Source organism: Paroedura picta, chromosome 4 (assembly GCF_049243985.1).
Source record: "Paroedura picta isolate Pp20150507F chromosome 4, Ppicta_v3.0, whole genome shotgun sequence".
Lineage (NCBI taxonomy): Eukaryota > Metazoa > Chordata > Lepidosauria > Squamata > Gekkonidae > Paroedura > Paroedura picta.
In genome coordinates this window covers 81,954,893-81,981,167 of record NC_135372.1, presented here as the reverse complement: position 1 = coordinate 81,981,167, position 26,275 = coordinate 81,954,893, and the positions used below count along the sequence as shown (strand labels likewise).

General features: G+C 42.3%; 1 protein-coding gene across 5 annotated transcripts in view; it reads left to right on the top strand.

The window, feature by feature from the left end:
* Positions 1 to 26,275, top strand: part of ZFYVE9 (zinc finger FYVE-type containing 9) — a 71,373-nt gene that overhangs the window by 4,708 nt on the left and 40,390 nt on the right. For 3 of the 5 annotated variants that reach the window (XM_077333743.1, XM_077333744.1, XM_077333747.1), the window contains 4 exons: positions 7,708 to 7,811; positions 14,341 to 14,445; positions 18,360 to 20,455; positions 25,745 to 25,844. In XM_077333743.1, the coding sequence (XP_077189858.1) occupies positions 14,376 to 14,445; positions 18,360 to 20,455; positions 25,745 to 25,844 (2,266 nt within the window). In that variant the 5' untranslated portion in view covers positions 7,708 to 7,811; positions 14,341 to 14,375. The remainder of the gene's footprint in view (positions 1 to 7,707; positions 7,812 to 14,340; positions 14,446 to 18,359; positions 20,456 to 25,744; positions 25,845 to 26,275) is intronic. The other 2 variants (XM_077333745.1, XM_077333746.1) reach the window with 1 other exon arrangement.

Here is a 26,275-nt window from a genome sequence, read left to right as displayed (position 1 = left end):
TATCTTTCACGTTTGGAGGACAACTGGTACAGAAGTTCAGTTTTTACTATGTGCTTTTAAGCTATATGATAGGTTTTTGTGAAGGATAAAAGGATTAGAACATGTTTTTCTTAATGATACTAGAGATTTTGTTTTTGTTTTTTAAATGGAAACCACTCCTGTTTGCAAACTAATGACTTCCCAGATCAGTCCTGTTTAGTTCTACACTGTTCATTATCTAAAACAGTATAGGTGCATATCTGGGCCAGCACATAGGGGCAAAGGTTAAATGTGTTTCTGAAGTATAATAGCTACTGTTTTGTCACTAGAATGGCAGATGGGAAATCAAACATTCTTATGTTCCCGCATGCATTGACTACAGAGGCATTTACCGTCAGCTGATGGTCTTTAAATTAGGCTTCATTTGTGCCAGTGCTTTTTGAGTGCTCTATAATAAAAAGAATGTTTAATGTGTTAATAAAACTTTGCAAATGTGCTAAAAAATTGATATTGACTTAGTTTTATGTAGAGCACATTTTGAACTAACAGTCTAAAATGCTTATGCATGTAGTAGTGAAATTATAACTTGTTTGTGTTTTCTTTTAATGTACAGTGTTCAAATATATACATTTTCAGAAAATAGTATAAACATTTTGGGGATAAATGAATTGTTTTAGAAATTCTGTAGCATTCTGTTAAAAGCCTGTTCTGATTTATTTTTAACTGATTTTATTTTTTAATTTATTTTTTAACCTATAATATGAAAAATATATGAACATCGACATTTTAGGAATCAGTGAACTAAAATGGACAGGAATGGGTGAATTTAATTCAGATGACCATCAAGTATACTACTGTGGATAAGAATCTCGCAGAAGAAATGGAGTAGCCTTCATAATAAGAGAGTAGGAAAAGCAGTCTTGGGATACAATCTCCAAAATGACAGAATGATCTCAGTTCGAATCCAAGGCAAACCATTCAACATCACAGTAATCCAGGTCTATGCCCCAACCACTACTGCTGAAGAGGATGAAGTTGACCAGTTCTATGAAGCCCTACAACACCTTCTAGAAGCAACGCCAAAAAATGATGTGCTTATCATCATGGGGGATTGGAATGCTAAAGTAGGAAACCAAAAGATAACCGGGATAACAGGCAAGTTTGGCCTTGGAGTACAAAATGAAGCAGGGCACAGGCTGGTAGAATTTTGTCAAGAGAATACAGTGGTCATAGCAAACACTCTTTTCCAACAATCCAAGAGACTCTACACATGGACATCACCAGACGGTCAACACAGAAATCAGATTGACTATGTGCTCTGCAGATGGGTCGGACACGACTTCGCATCTAACAACAACAACAATGAAAAACTTAAGATCCGTAAAGTTTGGTGGAAAGGCAACATCAGACAGCTTTCCAAATCCTCTGTTCCAGTTAATAATGACACTAGAAACAGTTCTATATTTTCTGACTTAATTTTACTGTTTCAGTTCTACTATGAACTTAGTTCAGAATATGTTCACATAGGTATTTATACACTGCACTTAAACAGTTGTAGGATAAAAGCTAAGTCAGATATATTGGGGCCTTGCATTAGCTGTTACTATTCATATATCATTATAAAGTTCATAATGCTGAAGTTTTGGTATAATACTAGTGTCCTTAGGTTATTCCCTTTCTCCTTCATTTCTTGCCAATTTTCTCTTGGGCATTGGGTAGATTTGCAATTCTGCTTTTACAAAACTAAGATTTTTATAACTTTTAAATTCCATAAATATGTCAAGTATCTATCTATGAAACACATATGTGAGTCAGCCAGGTGTTACCTGAGGGGTTTGTGGCCATGTTTTATAAAGTGCATTCATTCTCTCACTGTTAGAATAAGAGAAAGAAAAAGAAGCATTGGTCAGCCGACTGAAAGAGTCACCAGAGTGAAATTGATGCTGTCACGAACCTTAGGCGAGTACAGCTGTTAAGTCCTTTCTCAAATCTCCAGCATGGCCAATACCACAACTCAGGATTTAACCAAAAGTTAGTTTATTGAAGAAAAGACATACAGATGGATTACCTTACCAAGGTTACAGATAGAACAGAAGAATTGACTGCGACAAAATGCTGAGGTCAGACCTAGGCTTTATAGACACACAAGTAGGCTTCTCCCACCTTTTCCAGGAGTGCGGGAGAACCCATTCCCATGGGGGAAATGTTTGATCCTAGCTGGGTGCAAACACTGGAGACAAGCAGGCTGGGAGCGCCTGGCCATATGGCAGCATCAGAGCTACACAAATCTACTAGTTTACCATTTCAAGGAGACAGGGAAGGAGAGCACAAATTCCCACTTCCAGGAGGAAAGGGGGGTTTGAAAGGCAGCCAGTGACCTCGGGAGATCAAAGGGGGATGGATTAAGTACCTGACATCATCCCACCACTAAGAGCCCCCTCCCTCTCTTCATGGCGGCTTGGGATGGGGCTTCATGGGCTACGCCACGTGGAATCTACGCACTAACCTAGGCACGGACACATCTTCAGCATCTACCCATTTGTTTGCGGCATCAGGAAAACCTTTTCAGGGGACAAAATACCACAACCTCCCCTGGTGTTCATGAGAGTCCAAAATGGCAGAGAGTTTGTAGTGAGTTTCTTTCCTGACCATCACCGGGGCTGGTGGTGGAACATCTGGGTGCCGTTTGTCAGGCTTCAGGAGGCTGATGTGAAAAACTGGGTGCACCTTGCAGAAGGGGGGAGATCCACCCTAGCCGCTACAGCGTTCACCATTTCCAGGATCTTAAATGGCCCCACATAGCAATAGTTCAGCTTCCTACATGGGCACCAGTTCTTCAGATGCTTAATAGAGATTAACACAGAATCCCCTGCCTTAAATCCAGGACCCGGAGACCTCTTTAAATTGGCCCACTTCTTGTAGTACTGTTTGGCCCCCTCAAGGGATTCCAGCACCTCCCCCCAGAAATCACGGATACATGAAGCCTACTCTTCCACTTCCGGTGGGATGGCCTCCCGATCCCCTGGGTGGGGCTTCATATCCGGGAAGGGGTGTGGGGTATACCCATACACTACCACGAATGGGAAGCGCCCCGTGCTGAAATTGCATTGTTAAATGCAAATTCTGCCAGGGGCAGGAGCGACACCCAGTCATTCTGTTGGTAGTTTATAAAGCATCGCATGTACTGCTCCAAGGTCTCTGTCTGGCCGTTTGTCACCGAGTGGTAGGCTGAACTGAGCCCCTGCTCCACCCCTGCCAACTTCAGCCGGGCCCTCCAGAACCGGGCAGTTAACTGCGTACCCCTGTTTGAAAAAATCTTACTCGGGAAGGAGTGTTCATTGTGCAATAAGCTCTCTTTAAAGACATTTTCTGCTTTAAAGGCCACATGGCCAAACTTGTCCTATAAACCTGGATATGACTGATATATGCATGGGTGGAAAGTCCGGGGTGGCAGTGGCAGGGCAGTGGGGCAAATACCTGATTGCGCGGGACACTGACGCCATCCTGGCCCCCTCCCAAGTCTGGCCTGACTCAGGCCCTCGGATGGGTCGCAGTAAAGGGAACGCGGATTCATCGGAAGCTAGGCTGGGACAGCCCCTCCCCCAATCTACAGGTTCCCTGCAGGGGCACCAAACACCCTGGGCAGTTCCGTGGAGCCGAGGAGCTGAACAGGGCATTTCCCCACCCCCACGATAGTGGGATAGTGGCATGCCGCTCTCCTGCCAATGTGCGGTCTGGCCCTGTGCCCTCTGCTCTTCCCTTGCTGCTGCAGCTGCAGCGCAATGGACTCTTCCTGTCCTGGTGTTGTCTGTGTGCACGCACAAGGTCGGGGCAGTCTGCGTGTGCTGGGGAATTCCTTCCCTCATGTGTTCTCAGAAGCGGCAGGACATACTACCCTGCTGCTAGAAACCAGCAGCCGCTGCCATGCATAATCAAGAACATTCAGAGAAGAGCCCAGCAACAGATAGGGCATGAATAGTCAGGCACTACAAAGCAACCAGAGTTTCTGCTTTAAATGCAAGGCAACAGTAGGTTCCAGAAAATGGTTAGTTTTGAACAGATTTTATCCAGATTTTACTTTCTGTGAATATGAGTCTGGGAATAATGTTGTGTTTTTTAGAGTTTTGTAGGCATACAGATTTTGGCATGTGTTGCTGCGATGGGCTAAACTTCTAAAAATTCAGAAGTGTTGTGTAAACAGATAAAATACTGTGAAGAGTTAATTCTCTCAGTGTTAGAATAAGAGAAAGAAAAAGAAGCATTGGTCAGCCTACTGAAAGAGTTAATTTTTCACAGAGCCAGAGAGCCTTGAGTGACAGGCTGCTCCAAGCAATCTTCTGCACACAGATGATTTCTATGTTTCTGCAAAGGTTCCATCTACAATTCAGAGCCCACCTGTTTAGATTTTCCACTGCCCCAAGAGTTTTTTCAAAGATGTTGATTTATCCGGTTGTTCACTTAAAGGAACAAAGCATTTACATCCACCTTTTCTTAGACGACTTTTTGGTCAGATTGAGCTTTAACATCAAATCACATCAGGAATAGAAACAACAATCCATTGCTTGGAAGTTTATGGATTAATTATCAGCCTATTAAAAATTTCCTGGAACTGGTTCAGCAGTTAGAACATCTAAGTGTCATGATTGACACAATGAACTGCTGTTTCTCAAAGAAAAGAAATCAAGATGAAAGAGATTTCAGAACTTCATTGATGATGCTCTCTCAACTAAGGGGCCTGTTGATTTCAAGCATTGGTGTGGCCCTTTGGGGATTTCTTCGCCCAAAGCCCTTAAAGTTACTTCTGAGGCCCTTTCAGCTTCAGATTATGAGGTAAGAAGATTTTTCCAGATGTGTCCAATTTTCAGTAAAATCCAGTCTGTCCAATCTGCTGAGGGGGGGTGGGGGATATTTCATCCCAGAAGTGAAGCAAATCTTTATAGAGGCCAGCATGTCAAGATGGAAGCAGTGTTAGATGAGATACCAGTCCTGGGTCACTGATCCAGGAACAAGACAAATTTACCCATCAGTTACTTGGTGCTCTGAGTCATATGCTTCACCATGCTCAGCTCATAGGTAGTTGGTCAGCATATTTTGATAAGAACAGACAGCATCTCCAAAGCTTGCCTCAACCAAGAAGGGGGACCCAGATCAGCAGTCTTTCACAAGGAGATGATGAGGATCCTGAGGTTTGAAATGTACATTGTTCCGTCTCCATTTTCTCTGTCACTTTGGCAGTGGGCATGGGAATGGGATGTTTTCTGCCATGCTGGGAGTTTTTAAAGTCTTTTAGTGGGAGTTTTAATGGGGTTTTAAAACTGTTGTTACCCACCACTAGCCTGTCAGGGAGTGGTGGGAAATAAATCTAATAATAATAGTACTAATAATAGCATGATCACAAAGAAATCTGGCACTAAGAAAAGCAGGCCATATCAAGGGCTTTATAAACATTAAGGTGGTTTGGCTCAGCAGGGAGACCATCTAGGAGAGAGAATAGTCCTCAAGAAAGACCTGTAATCACGTTTCGCTTTAGACATCCACTATGGATCTGTTTGCATCACTATCCAATCGTCAACTTGATCAATATTTCACCAGATTCTTCAATCCTAAAGCCGAAGCAACAGATCCTCTAACATTGCAATGGCCAGAAGGACCCCTCTTTGCCTTCTTGCCTGTACTGTTCCTTCCCAAGTTGATCAGAAAAATCAAGGAACCGAAGGCGGAATAAATTATAGTGGCACTGTTATGGCCTTGCCATCCATGGTTCTCAGCTCTTCAGGAAATGGTATCTCCAAACATGCTCCAACAGGCACCCACTTCCAGAATGTTTGCATCTGACGACCTGGAGATTGAGAGGAGCAGTTGCTTTGGTTAGGGTGCTCTTCTTGTGTGATAGGTACACTGTAGCTTCCAGGAAATAATCAACTAATAGAATTCACAAAGCCTCCTGGAAAGCCTTTGTTAGATAGAGTAGGAGGGAAGAGGTCAATCCACTAAACCTTCAAATCAAGTCAGTATTGGCTTTTTTTACAAAAGGGACTGGCCACTAGTTTCAAATTGTCAACATTTAAGAGGCAGGTAGTGGCAGCAGCTACAAGTTTACCACAATTTAAAGATATCAGTCTTCCAAACCACCCACATATAAATCACTTCCTTGATGGTGCAACTCTCAAAAGATCCTCGGTAGATACATAGATTTCCTATGTGGAAGTTGCACACAGTCCTAGATGCATTCACCATATTTCCATTTGAGCTGATCAGGGAGATACCTTTCAAATGGTTGATGAAGACCCCCTTCCTCATGGCAGTAATTTTGGCCAGGAAGCTTTGCACTTCCTGTTAAACCAGAGTCATGCATTTTTCATAAAGATAAAATTGTCATGCGAACTGATGCAAGCTTTCAGCCAAAGGTCAACTCATCTTTCCACATGTATCAGGAAATCTTGTCCTCCAAGCATCTAAGAGAAAGATTGTTGTACATATTTGACATGCTTTTTTATACTCAACTACCCAACCTGGATGGAGTGCAACTATCAGTGACCCATTCTGCCAGGAACCTGGGTCTGATCCTAGATGCCCCCCTTTCTATGAAGGCACAGGTCACAAGAGTACAGCAGCTGGGATTTCTCCATCTGTGCCAAGTCAAAGTATTAGCACCCTGCTTGGCCCTGGAACACCTAGCCCCAGTGATCCATGTGACGGTCACCTCTAGAGTGGACTTCTGCAATTCACTCTCGCAGGCCTATCCTTATCTTTGATCTGGAAACTACAACTGATCTAGAATGCAGTAGCCAGGGTTCTCATGGGAACACATTGGAGGGCCCACATCTAGCCCATGCTCCCAACAGCTGTAATGGTTAAATACCAGATTAAGCTTTAAGGCTGTATGTGGTTTGGTTCCAGTGTACCTGAGAAACTGCCTCTCTGCCCATGCCCCCCAAAGAGCACTGTGCTTGGCCAACACCAACTGGCTAATTATTCCTGGCCCCAAAGAAGCATGTTTGGCCTCAACCAGGGCTATGTCATTCTCTGTCCTGGTCCCCATCTAGTAGAATGAGCTCCCAGAAGAGATCCGGGACCTGCCAGAGCTGCCACAATTCCTCAGGGACTGCAAAATGGAGCTCTTCTATCAGGCTTGAGGTTGAGGTCAATTACAACACCATTGGGTTCTCAGAACCTCCTCCTATTCTGATATGCTAATTCTTTGGGGGAGCAACTGTAATGTTACTGTGACTAAACAGTTACCTATGTTATGTTATGATTGTTGAAGCTGCCGCATTGTTAATGGCACTGTTACCAAACTATAGTGTACTGTATTTTGCACTACTCTGAGCAGTAAGGGAAGGTGGTATATAAATATAAATAAATAAATAAATGAAATTAACTGAATGCTGAATATAAACTGAATTTAAGCCGGCTGCACTTATGAAAATCAAATGTTTTAATACTGTATGGATGTGTCAGAAAGAGGTACTTAGTGGCTTTTCTGGGAAATTCTGTGCTGGGCTGTCTTCTAGTTTGTTAGAGGTAATTAATGGTCTTTTCCTTGGGCTTGATTTTGGTGACCAATGGAAAGATGATGTATTTATAAATTATTTCAGCAAGATTTAGAGAAAGAAATATTACATGATCTTGTATTTTGTGATAGGACAAGGAAAAAAAAAATTCGCTACAGTATGTTTTATGGCAGTGTTAATGAATCTAATGTACGATATATTTGTTTTGTTTTAGAGCCTAGTAGAACATACAGATTCAACTCAACTGGCTGACTGTGCAGAGTATATCATGGATAGGTGTTGGCTCTCCTGTTTCTTAATGCATGTATAAGAAAAAAGGTAAGAAGGGGTCAAGTGATATTATACATCTGGAAGATTTGGATTGAGATGAATAATTTTAGTTCGGTATTCCTGTCTCCTTAAAGCTTTAAACTATTAAGAGTCCTTATGATTTTTTTGTAGCCAGCATTTTCTTTTAATTTTGTTGAGGGCAGATGTATCCGAGATTTATCAAGATGGTTCTCATCCTGTAGCAGAGTGTAACTCCTTCTCCTACCTAGGAGCAAAGTGAAAAAGACACTTTGGTGTGCTGGAGGGGAATTCAGACTTGCTTGGCTCAGCACTACTGGATGCTGGAAAAAGGCATTGAGTATTTCGCATTACTTGTGATGATGTGTTGTCCTCTGTAATCATTCTGTTGATGAAGGTGCCTGGAATCTGAAATGGATGAAAGCATAAAAAGGTTTATTTAAAAAAAACTGATAACATCAGTTCTGTTTTTTACCCCAGGAGTTTTTCATTTGGGTTTGTGATAACTATTGTGAAGTAGTCTATGTTCTGGTGACACTGTTCATTTCCTTTAGTTATATGGCCACTGTTCAAGAGTAATTTGTTGCTAAGTACCCCTCCCCTTGCAACATTGCATTTGAAATTCTTTATGGGGTCTGTTCTCCCTGAACTATTCTGTTTATCCCCAAACTATGTTTTTTTTTAAGTCCCTGCTATTTTATGTGTTTATCCAGTCTGTTTCAGCATTTTAAAATGTTCTGATGATTGCTTATATAGCTTAAGGTGAAGGAAGGGGGAGTATCTTTCCTGCCTTGGGGACCTTTACTGGAAACTTGGTAATCTGACCCAATTTATTTTGATAGAAACTGAGAAGATGACCCAGTCATTTGCCCATCCCTCCCTTCCTTCCTGTTGGAGTTCTGTTCATTCTTCATTGGAGACCTAGTAATATACATTAGAACAAGAGGAGTTGGTTCTTATATGCCGCTTTTCTCTACCAAAAGGAATCTCAAAGTGGCTTACAATCACATTTCCATTTTTCTTCCTACAACAGACACCCTGTGAGGTAGGTGGGGCTGGGAGAGCCCTGATATTACTGCTCAGTTAGAACAGCTTTATCAGTGCTATGGTAAGCCCAAGGTCACCCAGCTGGCTGCATGTGGAGGAGCGGGGAATCAAACCCGGCTTGCCAGATTAGAAGTCTGCGTTCCTAATCACTTTACCAAGGGGCTGAATCAGGCAATTAGTGGTTGCATTATATTGTTAGCATCTATAGTTAATACATTTAATATTCATTTAAAATAAAAATTTAGCCCACATGTAGCAATGTTTTGCCTATAGAAGCTCATGTGTTCTTATTTTCATTGTTGTTCAAGTGTATGCACTAACCACGGCTGCTGATGAAAATGAAATCTAAGATTTCTATGCGAAAGTGCATGAAACAGTTAAACAGTTGCCTCAAAAGGACATGATATACATTATTGGGGGTTTCAATGCCAAAGCTGGAAATCAACAAGAACAGGACATCTGCGGTAGGTTTGGACTAGGTGAGCGAAATGAAGCTGGTGACAGATTTATCCAGTTCTGTCAAGAAAACAAACTATCACTAACACCTTCTATGAACAACCGTAATGCTGTTTATACACTTGGACATCTCCAGATGGCATACACCATAATCAGATCGATTTTATCCTTTGCAGTCAGAGATGGTGGAGCTCTGTTCTAGCAGTAAAAACATTTCCTGGAGCAGATTGTGGCTCTGTTCATGAACTGTTGGTAGCCAAGTTGAAAGTCAGATTACGTAATATTAAGAAAAATGTACCCCCAAAGAAGTTTGATGTCACCAGGATTCCACCAACATATGCCATAGAAGTGAAGCACAAATTCGAACTGCTTGATACTACTGAGAAGCCACTGGAGGAATTGTGGCAAGAATTTCAGTCTATTATCATAGAAGCTGCTTCACAACACATAACGTACAAAAAGCCGGAAAGAAGATGCAATTGGTTAACATCTGAAACCATCAAAATTGCTGAAAAGCGAAGAGCTGCAAAAGTTGCTGGCATGAGAGATGAATTCAGGAGGCTAAATGCAGATTTTCAATGTGCTGCTAGACAAGATAAGGAAGCGTATTGGGCGCAATGATGCAAGCGACTGGAAGAGGAGTGTACTAGAGGCCACACCAGAAGCCTCGTTGCTCAGGTGAAACAAGTTTGGAGCACTTTCACTGCTCGTAAAGTGACCATCAAAGACAAACATGGAAAAGACTTGACTGACCATACCAACATCAAGGATCGATGGCGACAATATGCAGAAGAATTATATGCAAACACCAATGTGCCTCAGTCACCAGCCAAAAACACCCGACACGAATTGGAACCACCTATACTGGAAGAAGAAATGGTCTGGGCTCTGAAACAGCTCCCAAATAATAAGGCTCCTGGCATAGATAACATTCCAGTGGAACTACTCAGATCTCTTCCACCAGCAGCAATCACAGCATTATGCCAAAAAAGTCTGGGAAACTGGCACATGGTAAATAGACTAGAAAAGGTCCGTTTTTATCCCATTATTAAAGAAAGGTGATGCTCGCATCTGCTCAAACTATAGAACTATAGCCCTGATGTCCCACATAAGTAAAATCTTATTGAAGATCATCCAGAACCGTCTCAAATCAACCACTGATGCTCAGCTACCAGATTTCCAGGCTGGTTTTCGACATGGTCGACATTGCAAATTTGTACTGGATTCTTGAAAAAACACATGAATATCAAAATGCCATTTATGCTTTATTGATTATTCCAAAGCGTTTGACTGTGTTAATCGCAAGAGGCTATGGGATGCCTTACATGAATTGGGAGTGTCGTCCCACTTAACCCACCTCATCAGTTCATTGTACACCAACCAGGAAGCCACAGTATGAACAGTATATGGAAACACTGATTGGTTCAAGTTCAGCCAAGGAGTGAGACAAGGGTGTATCTTATCACCCTTTCTTTTTATCCTTTATGCAGAGGTAATTATGTGGAAACTTAATCTGGAAGAATCTACGATTGGAGTCAAAATTGGAGGTCATAACATCAAAGATCTCCGCTTATGCAGATGATACAACACCCCTTGCTGAATTGGAGTGTGATCTCAGGACCTTGATAAAGAGACTAAAAGAAGAAAGTGAAAAGATGGGACTATACCTAAATATCAAAAAGACCAAGATCATGACAACTACTGGCAGTAGCACCAAACTCACGATTGACAATGAGAACATTGAATGTATTGATGATTTCATCTTTCTTGGCTCAATGATCAAAGTGGTGGATGCAGCCGTGAAATCAAACGGCAAATAACACTGGGCTGGAATGCAATGTTAGGTATGAACCGAATATGGAAGAGTAAGGATATCAGCCTTAATATCAGAGTAAGGATATCAGCCAAGTGCCAGCTAGTCAACGCCCTTGTCTTGCCCATAACAACCTATGGATGTGAAAACTGGACCCTGAAAAAGGAAGACAGAAGGAGAATAGATGCTTTCGAATTATGGTGTTGGAGACGAATGCTCAGCATGGTCAAAGGCAAAAGGAAATGTGGTTGCCAAAGGCTCTAATGGCTCGACACGATCAAAGCTGATACAGGGATGACCATGAACCAATTAAAAGAAGCAATCAGATAGAGATGCATGGTGAACACTTTCTTATAGAATCGCTGAGGGTCGAACACGACTGAACGGATAACATCATCATCACTTATTCAGCTGCTCATTGAGTTTGAGTTATGTAGGAGTCAGTTTCACTAAAACCTTGATTATGTAGTATTTGGGTGCTACTTCCCCTAGCAGGAATGTCTGTATGTAATTTACATGCTAGAATGTTTTGTAGAAATCTGCTGAAACATTTATTACACTTAAACAGGATCTATATGTATTACTAGCTTCCTATGGGCAGTTCTTCTTTCGTTCTGCTCGTGGCTGTGGACATCTTCTTTATAGAAGAAGAAGAAGAAGAGTTGGTTCTTATATGCCGCTTTTCCCTACCAGAAGGAGGCTCAAAGCGGCTTACAGTCGCCTTCCCATTCCTCTCCCCACAACAGACACCCTGTGGGGTGGGTGAGGCTGAGAGAGCCCTGATATCACTGCTCAGTCAGAACAGTTTTATCAGTGCCGTGGCAAGCCCAAGGCCACCCAGCTGGTTGCATGTGGGGGAGCGCAGAATCAAACCTGGCAAACCTGGCATGCCAGATTAGAAGTCCGCACTCCTAACCACTACACCAAACTGCATGAAAACCTTACCATCCTTCTGATGTGCACCTCTGATGGGCCCTCAATGGAGTACCATAACCCCTATGGGGCAGTAGTTTTCAACCTGGGGGTCGGGACCCCATTTGGGATCCTCTGGCTCCTTCCCCGGGGTCACTAGGCTGGTGGCCACCACAGCAGCGGCGGCGGAAGCCATCGGAGCCATGACACTGGCCACCTCCACGCTGCCTCCAGATTGTGCACCAGCAATTTCCTTCTCAGCCATTGGTTTTTGCAGAGGTGAGGGCAGCAGTGGAATGGTCAATGGTGCCGGCCTGCAAGGAGCTCAGAGCAACCCCAAAAGAACTTTTACTCACGAGTAGCTTGGGTGTGTGCTGCGTCTTCTCCTCTTCTTCCCCCCACCCCCCACCCTGGGGAAGCTAAGCAGCTCCCTTCCCAGATGGCACAGCCGGCAAGGAGCTCAAAGCAACCCCAAAAGCACTTTTACTCACAAGTAGCACTGCACTTTCTTATCCTATTCCCCCCCCCCTGCAGCCTCTGGTTATGCACCTTCTCCTCCCCTTCCCCCCCCCCCCACCAGCCGGAGTTGTGTGAAGGGGGAAAGTGTGAGCCTTACAACAGATGAATGACACCCCAGAAGACAAACCTCAGCTAGCCTGGGAGAGGGGAGAAGGGCGGGGGAACCCGGCGTTCTCCGAAGGAGGGGTTGTGGCCACCAGTGGCAGCGGCAGCGAGGGTTGCAGCATTAGGAAGGTTGAGAACCACTGGTATAGGGTGAGAGTGCTCCCCCACTGATGGCCAGTCACAGGCTCTTCCCCACCCCCAACCTCGTCCTCCTCTGTACTTCTTCCTGGCATTTACCAGAAGGAGGAAGAGCCGCCTCCAAGTAATCCATAGACCTGTTGGCAGCCATCCAAATATCCTCCTCCCTGCTCCACCTTTGCTGTGTCCCCCTCCCTGCCCTCCTGCTGGCAAGAGTGGAAGGAAAGCCAAGTTGGCACACTCCATGACAGCCCCACTACTCTTCCCTCCCTCCTACTGGTAAGAATGGGGGGAGAGCTGAGCGGGCATGCTCCACACCAATTCTGCCACTCTCCCTGCCCTTATGCTGGCAAAAGCAGGGATAGAGCCAAGCAGCCATGCATGTCTGCCCCATCACTCTCCCCACCCTCCTGCTTCTCTCTTTCCTTTTTAAATAGTTTGTGTCTTTCATTTGGAAAGTCCAAGTTAAATAACATCAGAAAGACAAAATATACTTGGCCTCAGCAGTCCATTCCAGGTGCCACCCTGTTTCTGTTACCTGCAAACTTTTTCTGATTAAAATATTTTTTGTTCCTGCAAGCTAAAGTATATTACTAGGAGAGTACTAGGATATGCAATATGCACAGTCCATTTAAGGTAAAAGGTAAAGGTAAAGGTATCCCCTGTGCAAGCACCGAGTCATGTCTGACCCTTGGGGTGACGCCCTCCAGCGTTTTCATGGCAGACTCAATACGGGGTGGTTTGCCAGTGCCTTCCCCAGTCATGACCGTTTACCCCCCAGCAGCAAGCTGGGTACTCATTTTACCGACCTCGGAAAGATGGAAGGCTGAGTCAACCTTGAGCCGGCTGCTGGGATCGAACTCCCAACCTCATGAGCAAAGCTTTCAGGCGGCTGCCTTACCACTCTGCGCCACAAGAGGCTCTTCCATTTAAGGTAGTTATGACAAAATCCTACTGAAAGTGGTAGAATGGGATTTTGTTGTGACTGTTGCTTTGTAATCATGGCATGCACTTGTGTATCCAGTCCAGCTATTAACATAATTGACTAAATTGAAGTTAATTTTTTGTTGTAACTTTACAAAGTTAGAGTCCAGTGACACCTTTAAGAGAAAAAAGGTTTTATTCCATGTGAATCTATTGTAATTTTGCTATGATTCGTCACAAAAAGAACATTATACAAATAAACCCATATGATGATAGCTACTTTCCCCAAACTGTTGCAAATTCCTTCTCTTAATTTTACTACTTTTCACATGTAGTTACACTTAGGCATTTATTTAATGCTGTTGTCCAGTTTATTTTAAACCTTGAGTTGTATCAATAAGGGATCAGTTAGGACTCTGATTTTATTGTGCTACTTCAGATCAACACGGCTGCTCATTTGGATCAGTTAGGAAGTAGATTTAAGAAAATTAATCTGCTAAAAACTTTTTAATATGGGAAAATGCTCTTGATTTTTGGAAGACATGTTGACTTGGTGTAAATTTTAAACTCATAATTATTCTTTCAGTCTTGCATTTGAATGCTGGAATATTATTAGAGGTTCATAATTGGCTATCTGTTCAACAGGTTCAAACTAGGATCTGGGTGGCATTTCCTGACAAATGGAGAACTATTTCCAAGCAGAAGCATATAACCTTGATAAGGTTTTAGATGAATTTGAGCAAAATGAAGGTGAGTAACTTTGTTAGGATAGAAAATGCAAACTAGCTCCTAGATCTGTATGGGCTTTTTTTTTTTTTTTTGCTTCCATTTCATCTTCTCTTTTGCCCTTACTGTAGAAATATTTGAAAAGAACACTAGAATTTATTTACAAATTTTGACTTGATAAGATACTAATATAATCATTTTAAGATAGATTTAGAGTTGCTGCATTGGCCTGAAGCAGCAGAACAAATTTTGAAGCCAGTGGCACCCTTAGGACAAAGTTCTTTTCAAGACATAAGCTTCACTTCACTGTATTTGAAGAATCCCAGAGATTCACTTTTGTAATGTGTGTGTGTGAGGAGGAATAGATCTACGTGCTCACAGGAGCTGCAGAATGTATTTTATTGCAACCCAATGCCAACAAACATAGGAACTGAAAACTAAGAAAAAAGAACAAATTCATGGCGGTGAAGTTTCTCTCCACTTCTAATCAGGTTTCATTTCACTCTTTGCTATCCCTTTCACTATGTTCACATACACAGGCACAAAGTAAAACAGGAGAAAAGGGCAGGGAATACTTTGGCGGCGGCATGTGCTGCATTTGGTGGCCTCCACTGCAGCCTGCCAAGTGACAAGGCAACCCATCCTCAAAGAAACAGACTCCCCTGCAAAAAAACCTTTGAAGAGAATGCCAGAGGGTGCCCTCCCCAGTCTGGAATAGCTGCTGAAGGCAGGAGGGGGGGCGGGGCTGTGGGCAGCTTGGAGCTGCTGGTGTCATCTAGCAGGAGAGCAGCCTCTGAACTGCAGTGAGTAGCTGGCACATATAAAATGATCCTTGGGAGAGATATTAATGCTCTAAAACTGGAATTACAGCCCTCAAAGAGGATGGCAGTCCCCGAGTGTACTCAGAAAAAATTAGATTGTTTTCTTTTTTATGTTAAGTTAGTTTAGAATTCAGGATGATACTAGTAAATGTTTTTAGCAAATTGAAGGCATCAATTGTTTCCAAAGTTCCAAACTCTCCCTGGGAAGGGTGCCCCACTGTTACTTGTGCAGCACAAATAACAGTGCCAATTGTGCTCTGCTAGGGCCCCACTGGCTCTGGTGCTATGGGCCCCTCCAATCTTTAGAGCCAGCTTGGTGTAGCGGTTAGGAGCATGGACTTCTAATCCGTCAAGCTGGGTTTGATTCCCCACTCCTCCACATGCAGCCAGTTGGATGACCTTGGGCTTGCCACAGCACTGATAAATCCATTCTGATTGACCAGTAATACCAGTCTTTCCTCTCCCAGCCTCACCTACCTCACAGGGTGTCTGTTGTGGGGAGAAGAAAGGGAAGGCGATTGTAAGCCTCTTAGAGATTCCTTCTGGTAGAGAAAGGTGGCATATAAGAATCAACTCTTCTTCTCTTTTTAAACCGGGCCTGTTAGTGTGAACACATTCATCGTCTTTTTCTATGATGTTATATCTGACTATTAAATGCCATTAAGACACTCTGCAATTAGCATTCAGAATCTTTGATTTAATTGACACATCCATATGCCTGCTAGCATATTTGCACTAGTCCTTATTATGAAATTCTAAATGAAGCAGTCATTGACAGAAATGTATGACGAAAACTTTCCTATAGAATTGCCGAGGGTCGGACGCGACTTAACGGATATCATCATCAAAAGAAATTTTTAAAAACCCTAAGTATTTAGGCTTCAAAACTTAAATAACAGTTTGTATGTCTGTTTTGATCTTGTATTTCTCAAAAGTCTGGCAGGGGGCAGAGAAACATACAGGAAAAATAAAAGTAACTATACTGCTAATCTCTGTACATAGCTTTAAAAAAGGGAAATTGCATCTCGCAAAAATGTGTGTGTGTGTGTGTGTGTGTGTATCTTTACCACAGTTCCTCCATATATTTTCAAAAGGGTCATCTGGGCGGCGCTTTCCGGTTCTCGGGACTGCTGTCCGGGCCTGTCCGGCCCTCTGAAACCACAGGCAGTGGGCCAATCCCTCCAGATTGGGATGGCTCCTAGAGAATGTCTGAGGGGGGACCTGTTGTCGGTCTCAGGCAAATGCCTGGTGGAGGAGTTCTCTTTTGCAGGCCCTGCGGAATTTTGGGAGTTTGGACAGGGCCCTGATCTCTTCAGGGAGCTTGTTCCACCAGGTGGGGGCCAGGACAACAAAAGCCCTGGCCCTTGTTGAGGACCAACGTACTTCTTTGGAGCCAGGGAACACTAGCCAGTTGGCAGTGGCAGAGCGTAATGCTCTTTTGGGGGTATAGGCGGAGAGACAGTCTCTTAGGTACACTGTACTGTTTCAACAGTTTGCATAAATCCTATGGTGACATGTAGTTTGGCTTTTGCTTATCCATCATCCATTACAACAGTTTTTGTATTATCTCCTTTGTACACAGAACATATCAATCAAAATGTTAAAAATTGCTATTCCAGTCAGAATAATATTACTAGAAAATATTTAGGTTCTAGGCTTTAGACATCTAAACTGATTTCAATCTGGGTATCTGTAATAAAGGTAAAGGTGCAAGCACCGAGTCATGTCTGAGCCTTGGGGTGACGCCCTTTAGCGTTTTCATGGCAGACTCAGTACGGGGTGGTTTGCCATTGCCTTCCCCAGTCATTACCGTTTACCCCCCAGCAATCTGGGTACTCATTTTACCGACCTCGGAAGGATGGAAGGGCTGAGTCAACCTTGAGCCGCCTGCTGAAATTGAACTCCCAGCCTCATGGGCAAAGCTTTCAGTCGGCTGCCTTACCATTCTGCGCCACTAGAGGCTCTGGGTATCTGTAATAATGTTCTCCAAAGTAGGGTGGGAATTGATGATCTGTCATTTCCTCACAAACCTATAGTATTCAGAGTTCTTGGAGAAGAAACCACAGTACTGATATTAGTGTACTAGTAAATAAGCCCGCTGCAGGCTGAATGCAGCGGGCGCTAGCGGGGCGAGGGAGTCTTGCAGGGCGTGGCGGGACAGGGGCAAGAGGCGAGGGTGGGTGAGGGGAGGGAAGCGATTGCGCGGCGGCGCGGCCTGTGGTGTCCGGTGGCGCGGCGTGGCCTACCGTGGCATTGGCGGAGGAGGCGAAGACGCAGGCGAGGGGCCCATCGTTTGGCGTTGGGCGCAGGTGGGGAAGCTCCAAGGCGCCATGTTGTGGACGGTCGGAGGACGGCCGCGGCATGTTTGCGCGGCTGCGGGGTGCACGGTCGTGGGGAGCGCCGGCAGGTGGCGGTGCGGGCCAGTCCCGGCCGTGTTGGCCGGGGCCAGGCATTGTAGAGGCTGGCGGGGCTGGAGGAGTGGCAAGGATGACAGCGGGCGGCCTTTCCTCGGCCGTTGTCGATCAGGAGGAGGCGCGATTTGGCGGGATGAGGATGGCGGGCGGCCTTTCTGAATCGGGAGGTGGCGGGATTCGGCATGAGGACGATGGCAGCCGGGCTTTGGTGGGCGGGCGGCGCTGCAGCGACCGGCCGGTCTGAGAGCAAAGTAGGTCATGGTGGCTGCGCGCCTCCCAATTAGTCAGTCCGTCAGCAAGGGACCAATTGCGAGGCGCACTTTGCACGCCTTGCAATTGGTCCCTTGCCGGCAGACTGACAATGGGAGGGCCCTCCCATTGTCAGTCCAGGGGAAGGGGCCTATCGGCACCCTTCCTCATCACAGACAGGGCCCGCCCTCGGAGCCCTTACCAAATTATTTAATCCGCTCCGCTAGGAGCGGGTTAAAGATATTTGTTGTGCAAGATACCTTCCTTTTAGCAGCTGATAAAAAAAACCCGGGTCTCAGGTAAGGCAATTTTCGTCAGTATTGTTGGGCATTGTGGATTTCTCTTCCACAGGTAGCTTAGTTGTAGAAAAACATTTTTAAAAATATAAAAGAGAAGTTTCATAGTTGTGCAGAATTTACTGTGTACTTATTTAAGAATTGTATTCTTTTTTCAGATGAGGTTGTTTCGCCTACATTGTTGGAAGCAAAGTGGAATCAGATATTGGATCCTTCTTCTCATCGGTTGTCTTTTAATCCATCTTTGGCCAATGTGAATGAATCAATTCCTGATGAATGTCCACATAAATTAAAGACTTTATCCCTGACTCATTTAGCTGCTGAATCAATAGGAGAAGGGAATTTTTGTACTAATGGAAATAAGCTTGATATAAGCTCAGAGAGTCCAAACGTATGGATTGATGATCAAGTGACAGCAGATGATCAGTTTATTAAGAGAAATAGCAACCAAAATGCTCAGTGTAATTCCATGAATGAAGAAGAAAACAAATGTGGTGAAACACCTTGTTTACAAGAGGAGAAAAATGCTCTAGTTGTAGCAGTCATGCATAACTGTGACAAAAAGACACTGCAAAGTGGTAATTTATTGGACTGTAAAAACTACAGTAGTCCCTCCCTGATGGATACTGTTAGCTTTACACTGGACAATGAAGCCCAAAAAACTGATCACATTGATGTTACTGTAAATGGAATAACTGAGAAAGATACAGATACTGAAAAGGAAACAGTGCAAGAAAACAAGCTGTATACAGATGATTTAGTTAATCATTGTAGTGTTGTTGCTGCAACTTCTAATTGCTTATCCAGTGGTCATTCTTCTCATTTAAAGGAGGAAGAGAATACAAATGAAGACTTTCAAGTCTTAGGGTCTGCAGCAGCAAATATAGTTACCTTACATAGGCTACCTGACAGTACCAGGAAAATGCAAAAGGGTTGTTCATCAGGTGAAAATTTTGATATCTCTGATGTTGACCAGAAAACTGAGCTAAAAACAAGAAACAATTCACCTGGTTCATGCCATGGGGCTTTCTCCCAAGAGATTTCTACAGTAGATCAAACAACCCAAAAGTTTAAATCGGGGATACCTGAGATCTCTGAAACTTACCAGTGTGATGCATTTAAAAATGACAATCACTGTGAGCATTTTGACAGACATTCCACAAGTCAGGATGGAAATGCATTAAAAAACCCCCCAGACAAATTAGAAAAAATTCTCAGCACGACTGAATTTATTAGTGTGGCAGAGTGCTTATCAGAATCTCAGGAGATGACTAATGGGGAACTGCTTAAACAAAATGAGATAAGTAGTAAACAAACATGTAGAGAGAATGAAACACTATTTCATATAGTCACGCATGAGGAGGTATGTAGTAATGGTGATAACTGCAACGGTATGACTGAAGGAGATACTGATATAAAAGGAATGTGTCTAGATGAGCTTGAAGACTCCAGTTCTGCTGGAATCATGAGTATGTCAGTGTCGAGTACTCTGCCCAGTAGTTCTGATTCATCTGGAATCCAGAATCCAGTTTTTACTCATATTCCAAAGACTTTACCTTCTAAGGAAGACTCTGTTACTGAGGAAAAAGAGATAGAGGAGAGCAAGTCAGAATGCTACAGTAGTATTTATGAACAAAGAAGCAATGAGACCACAGACAAGAGTGGCCTCATTTTGAATTGCACTGGAGACCAAATTATAAAAAAAAATTTACATAATTTCTGCAGTCCAGCATCATCTGAACCAAGTGAAACATCACCAAAACCAACAGCTAGCCTGCAAGCTCTCAGTGTTCCTTTTGGTGGAGCCCGACCCAAACAGCCTGCAAATCTTAAACTGCAAATTCCAAAGCCCTTATTGGACCATTTACAAAATGATCTGGTTCCCCCAAATTGTGGAGGTAACAGTAAAAACAAAAATGAGATATCTGGAAAAGGAAAACTAAATGAAAACTTAACACCAAATTCATTTTCTGATGAAATGTCACTGTGTGCGTCTGTCATGGAGACTGGTGGGGAGCATTCAGTTGAGTATGAGTCTGTGGTTTCTAGTAGTTTGTGCCTTGCAGCAGCCTCAGATAGTCCAGATAATGATCTTGGAGCTGGCCAGTTCGGTATCCCTACAAGAAAGCCATTTACTACTTTGGGTGAAGTAGCTCCAGTTTGGGTTCCAGATTCCCAAGCACCAAACTGCATGAAATGTGAAGCAAGGTTTACATTTACAAAACGCCGGCACCACTGCAGAGCCTGTGGAAAAGTAAGTTGCTATGAATGGTAGAAAATGTAAGGTCTAAACTAGACAAATTACTGCTAGTTCTCCCATCTCTTGACAACTCAACATCAACTAAAAATTAATTAACTTTTATAATTCCTCACTTGATAAGATATAATGCCTTAAGGAGCATTATAAAGCCAAGGAGCATTATAAAAAAACGAAATTGAAATTTTTCATTAATTTTTGGGTAAGCATATTATGCTATTCTTATTCATTTTTAATTGTTACTGAGAATAGTTGGTGATTATTAATGGTCTATTTGTTACTCTTTTTAGAACAGATACAAGAATTTCTTAAATGATTTTCATGGAAAGACTTAACTATATAGCATCCTCAAATTCATTTTACTTGCACCCCCTAGTTTAGAGTAAATATAGTTGTGTTGTTGATATCATATAATTTTTGTATATATTTTCTTGGAGTATATAAATCAAATACTTCCTTTAATTTCTATCAACATAACAATTGACTTGTTTTTTCAGTGTATATAATTATGCCTTAGTTAAGTAAAGATTAAGATCATAGTTTAAGATTTGTACTTCTGTATTCTGCAGGATAAATATATCAAATTAGCTACATGTTACGTTGCAATTTCTCTGTTTCTTGAAGAAAAGTATAGATTTTCTTCTAGTGAGATTGCCATTCTTACCAAAATAACTCTTTTAAAAATTATGTGTTAAAGATTTTATTTTGCAGATGTTTTAGTTTGAATATCAACTTTTAATATTTAAACTATTACTTAAGGTATATAATATATTCATCACAAAGTCAGATCAGAGCGACTACCTTCTTATTATCCATTAGGGATTTCATGCTTATGTACTACTTAGTAAACATGTGGGTCCCCCCTAGCTCCCCTGGTGGCCAGGATGCTGGGAAGAGTGGCATGGAGCCTACCCACTGAGCTTTTCCCCTGGTCTCTCTGGCAGGAGACTAAGGACAGTGGTGGGGCTTGTGTGGAGCATGCTTGCTTGACTCTCCCCTCACTCTCAATGGCAGGAGGGAGGAGAGAGCAGTAGGGTTGATGGGGAGCATGCCCAGTCAGCTCTGTCCCCGTTGTCAGTGGCCAGGAAGCTGGGGAAAGCAGCACACCTGGGTGGAGTGGGGCGGAGAATGCTTGGATGGCTGCCCACAGCTCCCTGGCTTACCTGGTTCTGGCTTTTTCTCCTCCTGGTAAGCGCTGGGAAGCAGCATAGAGGAGGAGGATGTGGGCGAGGAAGAGCCTTTGATTGGCCCTCAGTGGGCAAGTGCCCTCACTTTATTGGGGGAATGCTGCATAGTGAGGATGTCGTTTGAAGAATCCGGCATGTCGTTTGAAGAACCCAAATATTTTTATGTGGGATGATGATGATGATGATGTGTTTGATCATTGATTAAAAAATATAGTAGTATTTTGGATTCGAGCACATCAAATGTATAAATGTGTGACTGCTCAGTTGCAGTTGCTCAGTCTCTGTTAGAGTAGGAACATTCAAACCTGAAACTAAAGTCCTCTAATTTGGTTCTTGAGATGGTGTTCATTATGTACATATTGTTGCATCATTAAGGAACAGTGATCATAATACTACTGTTCAGCATTCATGTAAATGGAAAGTTTCCCCCAAAAGTCCAAAACAATCACATTTCTCTTCAAAAGAGAGAGTTTTACATAAATGAGGAAACTAGACTGAAGGAACATGAAAGGGAAATTGTCAGACTCCTCCAAGATGCTTGGAAGCTATTTAAAACCACACTAAATGAAGCCTAAATAGAATACATACCTCAGGTCAGGATAGGTAGCACCAGGTCTTACAGGATCCTTGTATGGCTAACAACCTGAGCCTTTGGGGAGGGCGGTATATAAATGTGATAAATAAATAATAAATGAAGCCGTCAAAGAAACAGTAGAAGGGAAAAGGCTTTAAAGTAGATGGTTTACCTGAATAAGATGAAAAAAAGGAACAAAAGAAGTGTGAGATGACAGGGAAGACAGAAAAATAGAATTAATTTGTTTCTCTTCTTTCTATCTTCATTGTGGGAAATATGGGGAATTTACCTATGCTGCAGATGCAGTTTTTAGAAAGGGTGTTTCAAGAATTGAGTTAAATATAGGCACTGAAGAATTAATTTCTAGGACTCCAGGTCTGGATGGCATTCATCCAGGATTTCTTAAGGTACTCTGATGTGGGGCTGTTTAATAACCAGCATTTTACTAAAAATTGCCTCTATACTAGAAGATGAAAGTAGCAAATAGTATGATTTTTAAAAAAGGATTCAGGATGCAGGAAATGGCAGGCCAGTTGGCCTAACATATGCTCCAGGTAAATGAGTAGAAGCTTATTAAAAATAGAATTATTAATCACGTAGAGGAGAAAAAGTTCTGCATTTTCAAGTTTTGGTGGGCTGAGAAGGTTAATGAGTGTATAAATAAGGGTAATTCAGCACACTGGATATAGTTGGATTTCCAAATATTCTCTTATAGATTAAAATCTGTTCACTGATAGGATACAGAGACTAGGAATAAATAGATCTTGTAATGGAGGAAAGTGAACAGTTGAGTTCCACAAGATATCAGAACTATTCTATTTGTTCACAAAGGATCTGAAATGCTGGGTGAGCAGTCATGTATGTATGTATGTATGTATGTATGTATGTATGTATGTATGTATGTATGTATGTATGTATGTTAGCACATTTTTGGCATGCTGAAATCCAAGCTGGATTGTGAAGAGTTCCATGATTATCTGTCTAAATTTGGTGAATGGGCAGAAATGTGGCAAATGATATTCAGTGTAGGTAATTGTCAGGGGATGCACATTTGAACAAAATATCGTAAGCTTGGGGAATATGTAAGATCTGATTCAACAGTTTATGAGAAATACCGTACAGGGGACATCAGAGGAGATGTAGCTAGCACATTAAATCAGAAATTTCCTGTTGTTTTTCAAATAATCTCTTCCTGTGTCCTGATTGGCTCAGTTAGAGACTTCTTCATCTTTGGGCACATTTGCCCTGAGTGCCTTCAGCTGAAGAACAACAGTTAGCCAGTTAGACTGTTAGGTCTTCCTCCCTCCCTCTCCAAAGTTGTTTCTCTTCAGTGAAAGTTTTAAATTGATGTATGGCAGTAGTAAAAAAGTAAAATAAAAATGCAAACATTATGTTTGGGATTATTAAGAAAAGGATTTTTAAAAGGGTTCTTTTTAACATTCCTGTATAAAGGCATGGTGCAGCCACATTTGGATAGCCCTGACCTGGATGGCCCAGACTACCTATAGCTATAGATATAGCTATAGATATAATAAATATAGCCTGATCTCATAAGAGTGAGTATGTGTGTAGCTAGCTGTAGCTATGTAGCAGATCTGAGGGCAAGCAGGATGATTAAAAGGTAGTTGATTAAATTATTTGAGTACTTTTCTTGTGAATAAATGCTAGTCTGGGTTTTTTTAGTTTTGAAAAATTGACTAAGAAGAGACACTATAGAGATTAATAAAATTGCATGGATCAATGATACTAGAACTGGAGAGCACCCAATGAAGTTCATGGATGACAGAAAGATGAAAAAAGGAAGGAAATAATTATTTTGTGGCCTTCACTACCAGTTGACATAGTGATGGCCACAAGCCATCACAAGTATGTCTTTAAAAAGGGATTAGGCAGATTCATGGACAATAGGCTGGCCAGTGGCTACTAGCCAAGATGGCAGCAAGGAGTCTCCATGATGCAAGGCAACAAATCTCTGAATACCAATTCCTAGGAGGCAGCCTCTGGTGGAGGCCCTGGTTCCTATGTCCTATTAGTTGGTCTTCTAGGGCAACTGGTTGTCCACTGTATGAAACAATGCGAGATCAGCCTTTCACAACTTTTATACCATTGAGAAGTGGGCGAACATGCAGAATATGGTTGGGAAGCACAGCTGTGTAGACACCTACCTGAGGCCCCTCCCCTTCCCTCTCCCTCCAGGTCCATCATTGGTATTTTGGGGAGTGGGGCGGTCAACATGACCATATATAATCATATCACCTGATAAACATTTAACACTTAAAAATATATATTAAAAATTAATTAACTCCCACCCATTTGGGAAACCCTTGCAGGGTTGTCAAGACACCCTACAGTTTCACAAAACACTAGTTGAGAAAGCCTGTGCTAGATGGATGAGTGATCTGACCTTGCATAGATGCCAGTATATGCCAATAAATGGACTCCGGGGAATGGTAGAGGACAGGAAGGCCTGGAGGATCATTGTCCATGGGGTCACGATGGGTCGGACACGACTTCGCACCTAACAACAACAACAACAAGATGCCAGTATGTTGTAGTTGTTCAAGAGTGGCAAATTGTAATCTGGAGAACTGGGTTTGATTTCCTCACTCCTCCACATGCATCCAGTTGGGTGACCTTGGGCTAATCACAATTCCCTGACGACTGTTCTTGCAGAACAGTTCTTTTAGAGGTCTCTCATCCCTACCTACCTCATAGGGTGTCTTTTGTAGGGAGTGGAGGGGACAGGTGTTTGCTTTGGGACTTCTTCAGGTACTGAAAAGCAGGGTATTAAAAACAGCTTTTCTTGTTCTTATGTCACTTGCATGCTGCTGTTATAATCTTTTTTAATGTGAAAAAGTAATTAAGACATATGGTGTAAGATTTTAATCTTGCATACATGTGAATACCTAATTTGGGTTTATACATAATTTAATGTTTTTCAGTATAATTTAGAAGGGGTGTAATATATAGCCTCTAATGGCATCAAATGCATTGATCTGCTGTTTGCCTGAGAATGATTTTATGCCCCACCTTTCTTTTTCTACCCCTTCTGGTTGCTAATCTAGTGGGGTGAAAAGAGGAAGGATCTCCACTTAATTGTTTCGGAGAAAACATTATGAATTGCAGTTTGACTGTTCTTGTGACCTGATAGTTCAGGACAAATGCAGAATTTTAGATTAGTTAAGGGATTCATCTTAAAGTATATCAATTATTTTAGTGTAGAGTTCTGTTCTTTGGTGAATATTTCCTTATGTCAATTCAGCTTCAACTGTAAACATTAGTGACATTCATACTTTTATGTTTAGTTTATAATAATATTCTGAAATTGAATGCCAACTCCACAATGACTGGATTTGTTTTGTATAATATGTTTCTATGCTTGAATAGAACCCCTCTGAAACATTTTTCCTCTAGCATTACAAAAGGAGAAGAAATTAGACTTGACTTCACAGGTAACTTGCACAGAACTCTCTTAGTCATAGGAGACTGGTAAGTGACTAAGTGTGTTTCTCTTATTTATTTAAGGTCTTCTGTGCAGCCTGCTGCAGTCTGAAGTGCAAACTGCTGTATATGGACAGAAAGGAAGCCAGAGTGTGTGTAATTTGCCATTCAGTACTAATGAATGGTAAGTAATCAAGGAGGAACTAAATAATACATTCTGTTAATTTATGCTAGATAGAAACCATCCATGTGCATGAGTAAAGCTGATACTGTCTTCTAGTATATTTTATGATCCTGTTGGAACTGAATATAATTTGGAAAATTATTCAGTACATTCAGTGTTTGGTGTATGCTAGGTCTAAAAAGTCAGGAATTTGTCATTTCTTGGCTTATTTTTATTGCACCGTTTAAAAGGGCTATCCCAGTTGCTATTTAAAATATTAAATATTAATCTCTTCCCTTGAATGCTGATAAAAATATGTCAAGAAATGAATTACAGTATTTGCTGGCGTATAAGACTACTTTTCCCCCCTGAAAAACATGCCTCCAAGTGGGGGGGTCGTCCTATACGCCGGGTGCACTTCAGTTGGGATAGACATAGCTGCCCATAGTGGC